The following is a 12,621-nucleotide window of genomic DNA, read 5'->3' on the forward strand; positions in this document are numbered from 1 at the left end:
ACGCTCGCGTTCTCGCTCGCTCCATCCATCCATCCTCCGGTCGCGGCACGCGCGCGCGCTCCGGGCTCGCGCCGCACCCCCCGCCCGGGAGAGGCGGGCTGGAGTGGGGGGCGGGGGGAGGGGCGCGCGGACGGCGCGCGGACTGCGCGCGGGCGGGGTGAGGTGAGGAGGAGGAGGCGGCGACGGGACGAGAAGGGAGGGGAAGGGGCCATGGCCGCCCGGTGAGGCGGCGAGGCGGGGGGGCGGCCCGACCCCCCGGCCCCGGGCCCTGGGCCCCGGGGAGAGGCGAGGACGGACCGACGGACATGGGGCTCCGGAGCAGCCGCCGCCGCCGCCGCCGCCGGAGGACGCGGCCCTGAGAGGCCGCCGGGCCCCGGCGCGGCCCCCCGGGCGGGGTGAGTACGGGACGGAGACGGGGACGGGGGAGGGGCCTGCGGGGGGCGGGGGGCGGGGCCCGAGGCGGGGCTTGGGCCCCCTCCCCCCAGGTCTGGGTCAGCGCCCCTTCCCCTCCCCCCGGGCCGACGCGGAAACGCCCGGCTTCCCCCGGCTTCCCGGCCCGGCCGGGGCCCCCAGCTCTCCCCCTGTCTGGGTCCCCCCTGGGCGGGGCAGGGCCGGCCGGGGAGGGGGCGCGGGGCCTTTGTTAGGGAGCCAGGCCCCAGCCCCCGGGACAATAGAGACACCCTCCCGGACTCCTCTCCCCGGCCGGCTGGGGCTGTCGGCGGGGGGGAAGGAGAGGGGCCGGGACGCGTCCCACTCTGCCCACTCTCTAGGGGTCGGTCTGTCCCGGACCGGCGCCGGCCTCGGGCGGCTCGGCTCTCCTCCCCCCAGTCGGTATGATGCAGCAGCAGTGCCGCAGGGACGGGGGAAGAGCCGAGGCCCGGCCTCCTACCCTCCCCGGTGCCCCTGGCTCATTTGTCAGTCCCCACCCCACTCTAGGCCGGCAGCTCCTTAAACTCGTACCCACCGTTAAGAGGGGCCCCGGACTGTGGGCGCTGTTTCAGAATCCTTTGGTGGGGATTCCTGGACTTTGGGGCTCTTGGAGAGACTTCCGGGCTGGTCCTGAGGGAGGGAGGGTGGTTATCTAAAAAGAAGAACAGGTAAGGGGAGTGCCCACTCCCGGCATGCCATCCCCACCGGGCTCTACCCCTCCTTCCTGCTCATGATGGCTAGAAATGCTCCTTCAGCTCTAGGCTTCTGTGGGCTCTGTGCCCCTTCTGTAGTCACAGGCTTATTTCAAGGGAAGACACAGTGGGGTGAAGGTTGTAGGGCTCTAGGGCTGTTCCTACTTCTGGTAGCAGTACCCCCCCAAGTGGACATCCTGGCTGAAAGCAGAGGTGACTCTGAGGAGAGCCTAGGGAAGGGGGGGGGGGGTATTTAGGAGTCTGTGCAGTTCTTTGCCACACCCTGTGGGTTTGCTTTGAGGCCTTAGAGTTCCTTCTCCTCCCCCTGCTGCATTGCACCATGGGTATGGAAGAGGGGTTTGAGTTTGGGGGACCTGGGGTGAGCTGCTGCCTCCTATGGACTCAGACTTGGACTGGTAGCAGAGTCCAGGGCCTGAGTTCAGTCCTGGGAAGGACTAGGCCGCCTTTGGGTTTCAGGCCCTGAAGGACCATCCAGACTTAGTGAGCCTAGGCCTTGGGGAAGGGTAGATCCTGATGCCAGCATTAAGCTCTGGGCAGTGGGGTGCAGAGGGGAGGTGGCAGTCTCCAGAGGTGTCTTGGACTCACACCAACATCCCCCCCACCCCCATGTGTGCAGCCGTGTTGCCGCCCGCTGTGCTATGAGCAGTCAGAGCGCCGTCTCCACAAGAGTTTACAAATGAAAATGGAGGAAATGTCTTTGTCTGGCCTGGATAACAGCAAACTAGAGGTGAGGGCTCCCCCACGTGTGCCTCTAGTTCTTTCTCTTGATGTCTCTACGTCGCTATATCTGGCGTTCACACCAAAGAGGAATTTGGGTAGTCAGCCTGGTTCCTTAAAGGGAATAGCCAGCTGAAAAGGCCCAAGGCTCCGGAAGAAGAAAGGATGCGAAGTCAAGATGGGGAAAATGGCAAAGAAAGCATTATTTTTGGCCAGGGCGAGTTGGCAGATTTGGTTGGTGAGAGTTGCTCTCAGTCCAGGGGGCCAAGACTCCTGACCGTGGATGTTCTCCCCTGGGCCCAGGCCATCGCTCAGGAGATATACGCGGACCTGGTCGAGGATTCTTGTTTGGGATTCTGCTTTGAGGTACACCGGGCTGTCAAGTGTGGCTACTTCTTCCTGGACGACACGGACCCTGATAGCATGAAGGATTTTGGTGAGCTTCAGGGTTGAAGGAGAGCCATCCGGCCCCTGTCCCGGGGATACTTGCAAGTTCCTCCTCTGGAAACTGCACCAGACGTAGTACCTGGGGCTCCTGTGAGCCCAGGCAGGGGGTTTCAAGAGGCCATGGGGCCATGGGCGGGAGACAAGAGGTGAGGGTCCCCTGCCTGCCCTGATCGCCACGCCTCTCCTGTCCCCAGAGATCGTGGACCAGCCGGGGTTGGACATCTTTGGACAGGTTTTCAACCAGTGGAAGAGCAAGGAGTGTGTCTGCCCCAATTGCAGCCGTAGTATTGCTGCCTCTCGCTTCGCTCCCCATCTGGAGAAGTGCCTGGGAATGGGCCGGAACAGCAGCCGCATCGCCAACCGCCGGTGAGGGCGTCTCTCTCCGCTAGAACCAGAGATGCTGGTCCCACCTCTTGTAACTTGTGGCATGGTGTAGTCCCCCAGGGGCATTGGTGGGGCACAGAGGGTGGCTCGTGCTTGGCCTCTGTGGTTGGGGGCAGAGAGAGGTGGCTGTCTTGACCCTTTCTCTTCCCTTCCGTTGGTAGGATTGCCAATAGCAACAATATGAACAAGTCAGAGAGTGACCAAGAGGATAATGATGACATCAATGACAACGACTGGTCCTATGGCTCAGAGAAGAAAGGTGTTTGGGGATTTGGGGAAACTGGCTGGGGGGACAGGGGGATGCAGCCCATCAGGGTGAGGCAGACAAGCAAGAATTGGGTATGTAAGGGTCACAGGTCGTTATATTGAATGAGAAGGGGAGAATGTAGCTTTGTGCTTTTCTGTAGGGGTCCTTAGATTGAAGGCTTAAGATGATCCTCTCCTTTCTTTTTTGTCCTACACAGCCAAGAAGAGAAAATCGGACAAGGTGAGAGCCGGGCGAGCATGAGGGCAATTGGGGCAAAGGACGGATACCCTCCCTTATGGGCAGGGAGTCCTCGGGTATCTTGACTCAAGTCTGAGGTCATCGGGTGCCTCTCTGGGTTTCGGGATGAGGGTGTCTGTGGTGGGCAGGAGGGCCACGGAGGCCTTGGTGGGAGTAGGGGAGGAGGAAATACGGGTAGGTGGGCCTCTTACTGGGGAGCAAGAGTAGGAATTTGAGGATGTTTCTTTGTCAAATCTTTTTTCCTTCCCTGGGTTCTCGGCTCCCCCTTATCGTTACCCTTTCCCCAAAGCTGTGGTATCTCCCATTCCAGAACCCCAATTCCCCTCGAAGATCCAAGTCTTTAAAACACAAAAATGGTGAGTGGGGCTTAAACAATGGGGATGATCTTAGCTGTGTCTTTAGGGACTCATTGTTGGAGGGTGGAGGTGGGGGGCTTAGGGGACAGGGGGATGATCGAGGGAGGGCCTGTGATCCTTCTGTCACCCCCACTTCCTCTCTGGTTATTTTCAGGGTTCTCTGTCTGTACCTCTGCATCAAACACCCTTCCCCTTCTTTTTTCTTCTTCAGGGGAACTTAGCAATTCGGATCCTTTTAAGGTGAGTAGGTACTGCCCCTCTCAGGTTCTCTCTTGTTTTCTTTGTTGTGAGTTGAGCGGGATTTGGACAGGTGGGGGGATCAGAATCCTGATGGCCTGAAGCACTAGATGGGATATTGAGATCTTGCATATTCTTGTGATTGCTGGGTCTCAGCCCCTCCCTGATGCACAGGTGGGATGGGAAGAATCACTAGCAAACTGCTGGGTAGTCCCAGGGCCCTCCCATGTAGAGAAGGGTGAGAGGGACTGGTTCCCCACCCCCGTTGGGCCCTTCCCCCTCCCTCTTGGGCTGACCTGTACCTTTGTTTTTCCCCAGTATAACAACTCAACTGGGATCAGCTACGAGACCCTGGGGCCGGACGAGCTGCGTAACCTGCTCACCACGGTGAGAGACCAGGGAAGGGGAAGCCCTTGGGAGTGGGCTGGAGTCGCAGGCAGTGGTCATGTCTCTGGAGGAGGAGTGGTCATGACTATGTGACAGCAGTCAGGGCCACATAGCTCCCTCTCTCTGGAATTAGGTTTTCTGGCCAGCGGTGGTCTGGGACAGGCTGTTCTGGACACCTTGGGGCCGTTGCTGCTCCTGCGATGTAGCATTTGTACAGAAGAGAATGTCTAGGGTCTAGAGTAGGCTCCCCTCCATCCCTCCTTTCAGCTTATATTCCTCTTCCAGCAATGTGGGGTGATTTCTGAACACACCAAGAAGATGTGCACAAGGTGAGCTCAGAACCTAGAAAGGGGGCCAGGGGGCCCTCCTGCACACTCACCCTGGGCTTGGGTCGGGAGTACCCTTGGACTTGAGCAATGGGGCTCCCACCCTTCCCCTCCCTCCTCTGATGGTCAGGCCTTAGGCCACAATCTGGGGGCACTCTGTTTATCCCTTCCCCGTCTGTCTATTCCTCCCACCTCTGCTGAGGGAAGGGGTCTCACCTGAGTTCCTCAGACCCTTCTTGCTTTGTTAGAGTCTTAAGTGGTTGTCTTCCCACTAGGTCCCTGCGCTGCCCCCAGCACACAGATGAGCAGCGGCGAGCCGTGCGGATTTATTTCCTTGGACCCTCAGCGTAAGGGACCCTCCTGGCAGGGTGGTAGGCCAGGGAAAAGTAGGATGATGATGGGTAGCCCTGAACCCCTTCTGTGCTCCCTCTTTTCTTCCAGCGTCCTCCCAGAGGTCGAGAGTTCCCTGGATAATGACAGCTTTGACATGACTGACAGCCAGGCCCTGATCAGCCGGCTTCAGTGGGACGGCTCCTCTGACCTTTCACCCTCTGATTCAGGCTCCTCCAAGACGAGTGAGAATCAGGGATGGGGTCTAGGTAGGTGATACATGCGGGCCCCATAGGCTGTCTGCTCAAAGCTGGGGTTGTGGGGACACCTGTGTTACCTCACACAGCCCAGCCCTCATCCCTGGTGCCTCTTTCTCTTTAGGTACCAACAGCTCCGAGTCACGGAAAACTAAGAAAAAGAAATCCCATCTGAGCCTGGTAGGGACTGCCTCCAGCCTAGGCTCCAACAAGAAGAAGAAGCCAAAGCCACCGGCACCCCCAACGCCCAGCATCTACGATGACATCAACTGACTTGGGTGCAAGGGATAGCCATTGGCTGAGCAGAGCCCTCTCTCCCAACCCCCACCCAGGTGGCAAAGCCTGGCAAATGGACGGCTGCTGGGGGTTTGGGCTTGGGAAGCTTGGTGGGCCAGGCAGGCAGAGGATCCAAATATGCGCCCCTGGGGGGTGTCAGGGTCCTCTGTGATGGAGCATGACCCCTTGGCATGCAGGACTCAGACCTGGACATATTATGCCTTGGACATAAGTTTGGTGGGAGGCAGTTTTCCTATTTATTCTGTGAGTTACTGGATGTCCAGCTAGGCCAGGGGCCTGACCTGGGCACTGTGCCAGGGCACTGCCTGCCCCCCACCCCAGGAACTGGACTAAGCCCTGCCGAGGAGCATTGTGGCTACCCGGGAGGCTGTGGGTTGGCAGCTGAGCCTGGAGGGGGCCTCCCCCAGCTGCCCTCAGCAATGTGAATGGGTCCGGTGCTTGGAGCTGAGGGGCAGGGCTGGGCGTGTCCTGTCTGTGTGCAGAATCCTATCCAACGCCCCCAATCCCAGGGGTAGGCAGGCACAGCAAGCTGTCTGCTGAGGTGGGCGTCCAGAACTGCCACCGCCTTCCCTGCCCCGCACAGGGGCAGCCCTTTCCCCTCAGTCCCCAGGGGCCTCCTTGGCAGCAGGAGCTGTCCTTTTGTTGTTGGGTGCCAGGAAAGGGCCTCCAGCCTCTACAGCTTCAAGGAATGGGCAAGGGGAGGGTAGGAAGAGGGAGCTGTGTATCAAAATGACTCCCCCCCCCCCCCACCCTACCTTTCCTCCCTGACCCAGGGCTGGTGAGGAGTGGGGCCCCAAGGTGAGAGGGAACGGTGCTGCTTTATTTGAAATGTTTTCTTACCTCATTCCCTGCCCCAGGAAGGGGCCCAGCCTCACCCTCCTGGGGTGGCCCCATGTTCCTCCCGCCTACCCTGCCCCACTGCCCTAGCAGGGCAGTCCAAGTTCCCAACTGCTGCTTGCTACCCCCCTCCTTCACCTTGCCCAGCTTCAGTTCCTCTCTCGATGCTCCTGCCTCCAACGCCTGCCCTGTTTCCCCTTCCTTAGCCGCTTTTAAGTTATTTATTCTGTACTTGTGGTTTGGGGCTCTGAGGAAAATCCTAATCTTTTCCCTCTCCCCCTTTGCTAGGAGTTGGGGTGGGAAGAGGCTAGTCTCTGTGCTCTGGGTTGTCAGTGGAGGGGGAAGGGGCATCATGCCTAGGCATCACCCCTCTGTGGGACTACCATGCCAGTGTGCCCACCTGCCTGGTCTACATCCCGAAGAGATGTACTGTTCCACCTCCACATGGGCACCATCACTCCCAAGAGCCAAGCTGGAGGACTACAGTCTGGGCTGGGAGCAGAGCTGACTGACACAGGGATGTTGTTGACCCTGAGCCATGTTCTCTGGCATTTGCTGGATGTGAACCCTGCCCTCTTCCCAGGAGGAGCCATCCCACATTTGGGTAGCTAGTACCCAGGACTGGTCGGACTGATTTGGGTTAGGGACCCTAGAGGGTTAAGGGAACAACAAGAGATAGGGCTGCAGTACCGTCTGGAACCCCAATCACCCCACCCCACCCCCCACCAGGGGGGTTCCGATTGTGGCTGATGCCTGGTTACAAATTGGTTTTTAACCCAAGAATTGTGATTATTTTTTAAAAAGCCAAACAAATTTTGGCAGGAGTTAGAATAAATCCTGGGGCCTGGGCTCCTCTGTTCTTGACCCTCCATAGTCTTCTCCCTCTAAGGGGAAGCCAGAGGGAAAGGAGGATTTCAGCCAGCCTCCAGCCTGCTTCCAAATGAAGTCTTGGGAGTGGCTGAAGGTGAAGGGGGGAAGGTCAAGGGCCATTCTCCCTTCTGAGAGGCAGCTGCAGCTCAGGCCCTACCATACCCTTTCCCCTCTGGCCTCTCCCTTTCCCCCCCCTCTGCTTGGAGGAGGGAGAAGTGGGAAGTAGTTTGGGAACTGGTTTGTCCACATCCACTTCCCCATTGTTCCTTAGCCCACCCTCAGGGCAGAGCCCCCTGCCCAAGCTGGGTAAGTGATGGGCTTGGTCCAGCAGGGACCCTGAGGGAGCAAACCCCTTTCCTTCTGGGGAGAGTGTGCCCCCCTACCATGTAGTTGAACAGGGGCTAGGAGCTCTCCACTCCCCTCTAACAGCAGGCTGTGTGGGTTTCAATTCCCATCCTTCCCACCCCGGCTAGGTGTCGTCCACCCTGTATCCTATCATGTGTCTGAGTGTGTGTGGGGGGGTTCTGTACTAATTTCCATGGCCGGTGGCTTTTCCTTCCATGCATCACTCCCCCCCGCATGCCCAGGGGCCACCCGCCTGGCATTACCGCATGCTGGGGTCATTGGGGGAGGGGGGTGGGGCTCACGCTGTCCTGTGGTCTTGAGATTTTTATTTTTGCATATGTAATCCATCCTGTACAGGTAGCTAACTTTGTAAACGCTGTGTATTTCCCCTGCCCCCATGGCTGCTGGTGTAAATAAACTGCATCTCCCATTGGTAGCCCGGCCTACCCACCCTCATTACCATGTTGATGGGGGCAGAGCAAAGCCATTCTCTTAACATCACAGAAAAGAGGCTTTACAGCCACAAAATGGAACTTTATTTAGTCACAAACACTGACCCTCCATCCAAGAACCCCAGAGGCAAGGGCCTGGGGCCCAGGGCTCCATACCCAGAGCTCGTCCTTGGAGTTGGGCAGGGTAGGACACTGGCTGAGGGCCAGAGCTGTCTCTTGCTTACAGCCTTAGGCCTAGGGTAGCAGCAGCTGTGGCTTGGCCTCTCCCAATGCTGGGGGCTTGGCTTTGTGCCCCAATCCCCTTCCTGACTGAGCTCTATAAAGGACTATTTAAAAAAAAAAAAAATACAAGCAAAGTGCTTTGAAAAAAGGGGAGAACACTGGAAACTATCCAGAACACAGAGAACACCCTATTCCTGCTACAGGGGTGGAGGGAGAAGGTAGAGGCGGCTAGGTGCCTACACAGAAAGCTGACACAACCTTCATTCCTGCTGTGTGACTTTAGTCTCAAAAGATGGATATTCCCTTAAGAAACAGAAAACTACTCCAGGCTCCCTACAGAAGTATGCTGGGGCCATGCTGAGCTGCCCTGGCAGGCAGCCCTGGGTACTGAGGAGCAGACATGCAGGACAATGAAAAGAGCTAGGGCCACAGCTGGGAGGGAATCCTTGGAGCCCTGGCTCCCCGCTGAGCTGGGCCACCAGCTCAGCTCTGAACTTTAGGACCCTAAAAAGTGAAAGATGATGACATCCTTGTTTCTACCTGAGTTGTGCTTGCACAGAGGTGGGATGTCTGTACCCTCGTAGACGTGGAGGGGAGGCCCTGTACCTGCTTCCTATGTCCTAGGGAGGAGGACCCACCACATCCTTTCCACCCTTCCCCTCCCAAGCCCTTGGGCCCAGCTCTGGCCAGGAAAGGGGGAGGCCATTAAGGAGGAAGACCATGCCTTTCATTTCCCCCTATGTCCTTATCGTCCATACATCCCAAATACTAGGAAACTAAAGAAGACCGTGACCCCCACCAGGGAGACAGTGGCAGGTGCTGTGAAGAACTGGCGGTAATTGATACGGAAGTACCAGACCACGCCCAACAGCACCACGAACACAGGCACCATGAGGCTGCCCACACTGACGCCAAGGCTGGGGGGTTCGGTGGCTGAGGAGGGGGCCAAGGAGGCTGAAGGGCCTGGAACAGCTGACCCTGGGGGTGAGCGGTGGCAGTGAATCACACAGTTGTCGGTAATGTTCAGGGAACGCAGTGTGCGGGCTGGGTCCTGCAGCAGACGGCCCTGGTAGATCAGTTTCATCTGGCTCTCTTGTCCAGGAAAGTATTTACTGGAAGGATGAGGGAGAGAGAGAAGGAAAGACAAGGCGAGGAATGAGAAGGCAAGCAGGCCGGGACCAACAAAACAGGACAATGAGGGAAGAACTGAAGGGTGAGTTTCTGAGAAGGATCCCATCCACCCCTAGTGGGGGCTGGACCTGATAGATCCCTGCCACTCCCAGGTGGGTACCAGCCTCCTCTTGGGTGACCAAGGGCTGAGGGCATAGGGTATGAGCAGCCTCCCACTCTCCAGTCCACTCACCTCTTCAGGGCACCCACAGTATCCTCCGGCCTGGCCACGGCCAGCTCCTCGGTGTCATTGAGGAATTTGAGCCGCACACTGATGAGGCCAGGGCTGGGAGGGAGGCAGCTGCTATCCTCAGATCTCAGGGGGGCCTCTGGACTGCTGCTTTCTGGGCCCGCTTGTCTTTTGGGCAGGCCTTGGATGTCAAGCAGATGCTCAAGGCTCGGCTCAATACCACCCCCAGCTCCAGGCTCCCCTGTGGAGTCTCCCCCACCTTCGCCAGCCTCTTCAGCCTTCTCATCATTACTCTCTGATGGATGGGGGAGTTCAGCTGGCTCTGGGGTGACTTGGCCTGCTACTAGATGGTCCACATGCCCCAGGTGGAGGACGGATGAGTCTCCAGCTGACACAATGGTGCCCAGGAGCTGGTTGCTACCGCTGTCTGCTACGTAGGTAGAAAGCCAAGCTAGGACCAAGGCTAGAATCAGCACCACCACACCTGCCACCACAGTCACCTCATTACCCACACCCTCAATGAGGGTGACATCAGAGAGCTCCATGGCCTGGCTGCTGACTGGGTCGACACTGCAGGAACAAAGGGGGGCATAACATCAGCAGGGTATATAGGGTTGCAACCAGGTTCCTAGTTTGTTTAGGTCCTAACTGACCCAGTGCTGAAAGAAAATAGAATTCGGTGTCCTGTAGAAGGGAGAACAAACCGTCCTACCTCTGGACCTCCAACCTAAAGCTAAGGACTTAACCCTTTGCCTCTATTGTGAGACACTAGCTTTCAGGTTCCACATCTTCCCCCTCTCACATTTCAAGCTCCCAGTGAGCACGGATCACCAGGAAAACCTCGTGGCTTTGTTTGGTGACTGCTGCTGCAACTGGCTGTTGTTTTTTTGTAGGTGGGGGAAAATTTTTTTGCTTTTTTGCGCCCTCAGTTCCTCTGGGATTTCTTTTTTCTTTTTTCTTTTTTTTTTTTAATTTTATGATAGTCACAGAGAGAGAGAGAGAGAGAGAGAGAGGCAGAGACACAGGCAGAGGGAGAAGCAGGCTCCATGCACCGGGAGCCCGACGTGGGATTCGATCCCGGGTCTCCAGGATCACGCCCTGGGCCAAAGGCAGCCGCCAAAACGCTGCGCCACCCAGGGATCCCTCCTCTGGGATTTCTATCACTTGGTCTAGCAATGATGCCCCCCTGAGAAGCCTCCAAGGTGGCTTCAGAAAGACCAAAAACTATGAAATGTTTTATTTTAGGGTCTTCTGGAGGCATAGTGCAGCCACTCTTGCCAGAATGTCTCATTTGAACCCTACCTCATTCACGGTCACGTATTCAGGTTCTGATGTCAAGAACCAAAAATTTAATTTTCCGTCAGAAGCATAGACCATCCCAAAAGGACACATCTGTAGGGGCCAGCAGCAGACATTATGCAGCAGGCACTGTTGTCTGCCCACCTCTGAAACTCTTCTGAAAGTCCTAGGGAGCAAAGGAGGACAGGCACGAGAAACACTACCCTCCTGGGTCACCACAGGTTCACAACGGCAAAACCACCACCTAAGTGGAAAGGATCTGGAAAAGATTCCAAAACAGCTCTCACAAACCATATCCCTCTCTCTCCTCATGTACTGTATAGGTTTCCCTTGGCAATTTCTTAGAAAGGCAAGAAGGACCTGGGCTTGCTCCTTAGAGTACCTTCTCTTTCCCTTGGAGAATGTGCGGCTTTCACAGCTGTCCCCAGGCAAATCCAATCCAATGATTATCATTAATAGACTATCCTCACAATACCTATAAAAACCTCATTATACTTATCTACCTGTCCATCTCTCCCTACTAGGCTTCTGGAAGACAAGGATCACCATGTATTTTTTTATGTACCCTAGTGCTCAGTATAATGCTATAGTAGCTGCTAAAAGAATACTTGTGGGACATATCAACATCTCAATAGCTTCCACATCCTTATTTAGAACATGGGCCCTGGAGTAAAAACAAAAAACAAAAAACAAAACCACCAAAAAACAAAAAGCCTAATTATAATCCCAGCCTTGCCTCTTACTAGCTCTGTAACCTCGGACAACTTTCTCAGGGCCTCAGCTTTTTCATCAGTAAAATGGGGTTAAAAATAGTACCTACCTCATAAGGTTGTTTTGACGGTGACGGGAAATCATCGAAGCAAAATACTTAGCACAGTGTCTGGCACATTGCAGTGATTCAATAAATAAATGGTAGCAATTACTTATCGCTTCCACAACTAGCCCCTAATGGTAAGAAGGTTAATGTCACCGACCCTGATTTACAGAAAAGGAAATTGCAGCGAATAGAAGCGAAAACGACTGGCACAGACACACGGCACTTTCGTGGGCAGGGGCCAGGCAGGACCCCAGGTCTCCTGCCTCAGAGGCCTTTGCTGTCTTCTCAGTCTGTGGGCGACCCGGACCGCGCGGTGAGGAGGGGTCCCGACCCTGCCTTTTCTGAGGCGAAGGCTCCGCGTGGGGCGGCCCTATTCCCGCGGGGCTGGAGAGGAGTCCGTGGACCCACCCGAGAGAAAGGCTGCCTGGTCCCTGGCCGCCAAGCTCAATTCTCCCGGCCCGTAAGGGGTAGAGACCCGTGAGGGGGCCACAAACCATCCACACCCCTCAAACTTCGGGGCGGGGCTGGGGGCCTGGGGGCGGGGCTTGAGGGCGCGGGGAGTCATGGGAAATTAAAGGAGGACTGAACCGGTACTGTGCTTGGATAGGGAAGGCGTTCCTCACCTGAAACGGCCAGACTAAGTGTTTTGACTTCGCTAGGACGGCCCATGGACTCACCTTTCCGTAGGGGCCGGGGGAGGGGCTGGTATCCCCGATTCTGTCCAGGGTCCCGTCTCTTCCGGCTTCTCCCGGAAGCTGTTTTAATCAGAGACAGGAAGTCCCGCCTCCGCGCTGTGCACTGATGGCGTAAGTCTACGTAAGGCGGGCTGACGTAAGCGTATTCTTCAATAGGGACAGGTTTCTCAGCGGAAGGAGGGGCGGGGTTATTGTTGGCGGAATCAGCGCCCTTCTGGGGCGGGGCCACGCTCAGTGGGCGGGGCCTAAAGAGCCCCTGAGTGAGGGGCGGGGCCACATGGAGTTGGGGAGGTGCTTGGGAGAAGGCGTGGCTTCGCGTCTGGAAGACCCGCGTGCTGG

The 12,621-nt window shown here is 56.9% G+C and overlaps 2 protein-coding genes across 13 annotated transcripts; one reads left to right on the forward strand and one right to left on the reverse strand.

Annotated features, from left to right (window-relative positions):
- The first annotated feature begins 209 nt into the window (after positions 1 to 209).
- ATXN7L3 (ataxin 7 like 3) lies at positions 210 to 7,873 on the forward strand. Of its 6 annotated transcripts, none has more exons than XM_038547120.1 (13): positions 210 to 395; positions 1,759 to 1,869; positions 2,163 to 2,295; positions 2,501 to 2,672; positions 2,852 to 2,949; positions 3,155 to 3,177; positions 3,485 to 3,551; positions 3,706 to 3,791; positions 4,107 to 4,175; positions 4,461 to 4,504; positions 4,777 to 4,848; positions 4,943 to 5,100; positions 5,213 to 7,873. In XM_038547120.1, exons 2-13 carry the CDS (start codon positions 1,819 to 1,821, stop codon positions 5,359 to 5,361), a joined length of 1,122 nt encoding a protein of 373 aa, XP_038403048.1. In that variant the 5' UTR covers positions 210 to 395; positions 1,759 to 1,818; the 3' UTR covers positions 5,362 to 7,873. The 6 variants fall into 6 exon arrangements, with proteins under 6 accessions (XP_038403048.1, XP_038403052.1, XP_038403051.1 ...); XM_038547124.1 differs by having other exon boundaries at positions 3,763 to 3,791; XM_038547123.1 differs by having other exon boundaries at positions 3,506 to 3,551.
- Positions 7,874 to 7,940: 67 nt separating this feature from the next.
- Positions 7,941 to 12,412, reverse strand: TMUB2 (transmembrane and ubiquitin like domain containing 2). 7 transcript variants are annotated; one of them, XM_038547127.1, is made up of 4 exons: positions 12,265 to 12,410; positions 11,591 to 11,715; positions 9,475 to 10,041; positions 7,941 to 9,223 (listed from the first exon to the last, which is right to left on the reverse strand). In XM_038547127.1, the coding sequence occupies exons 2-4, from the start codon at positions 11,623 to 11,625 to the stop codon at positions 8,857 to 8,859; spliced, it is 969 nt and encodes a 322-aa protein (XP_038403055.1). In that variant the 5' UTR covers positions 11,626 to 11,715; positions 12,265 to 12,410; the 3' UTR covers positions 7,941 to 8,856. The 7 variants fall into 7 exon arrangements, with proteins under 7 accessions (XP_038403055.1, XP_038403056.1, XP_038403057.1 ...); XM_038547128.1 differs by having other exon boundaries at positions 12,211 to 12,331; XM_038547129.1 differs by lacking the exon at positions 12,265 to 12,410 and adding an exon at positions 10,774 to 10,936 and having other exon boundaries at positions 11,591 to 12,129.
- Between the last annotated feature and the right edge of the window lie 209 nt (positions 12,413 to 12,621).

This window comes from Canis lupus, chromosome 9, assembly GCF_011100685.1.
Source record: "Canis lupus familiaris isolate Mischka breed German Shepherd chromosome 9, alternate assembly UU_Cfam_GSD_1.0, whole genome shotgun sequence".
Lineage (NCBI taxonomy): Eukaryota > Metazoa > Chordata > Mammalia > Carnivora > Canidae > Canis > Canis lupus.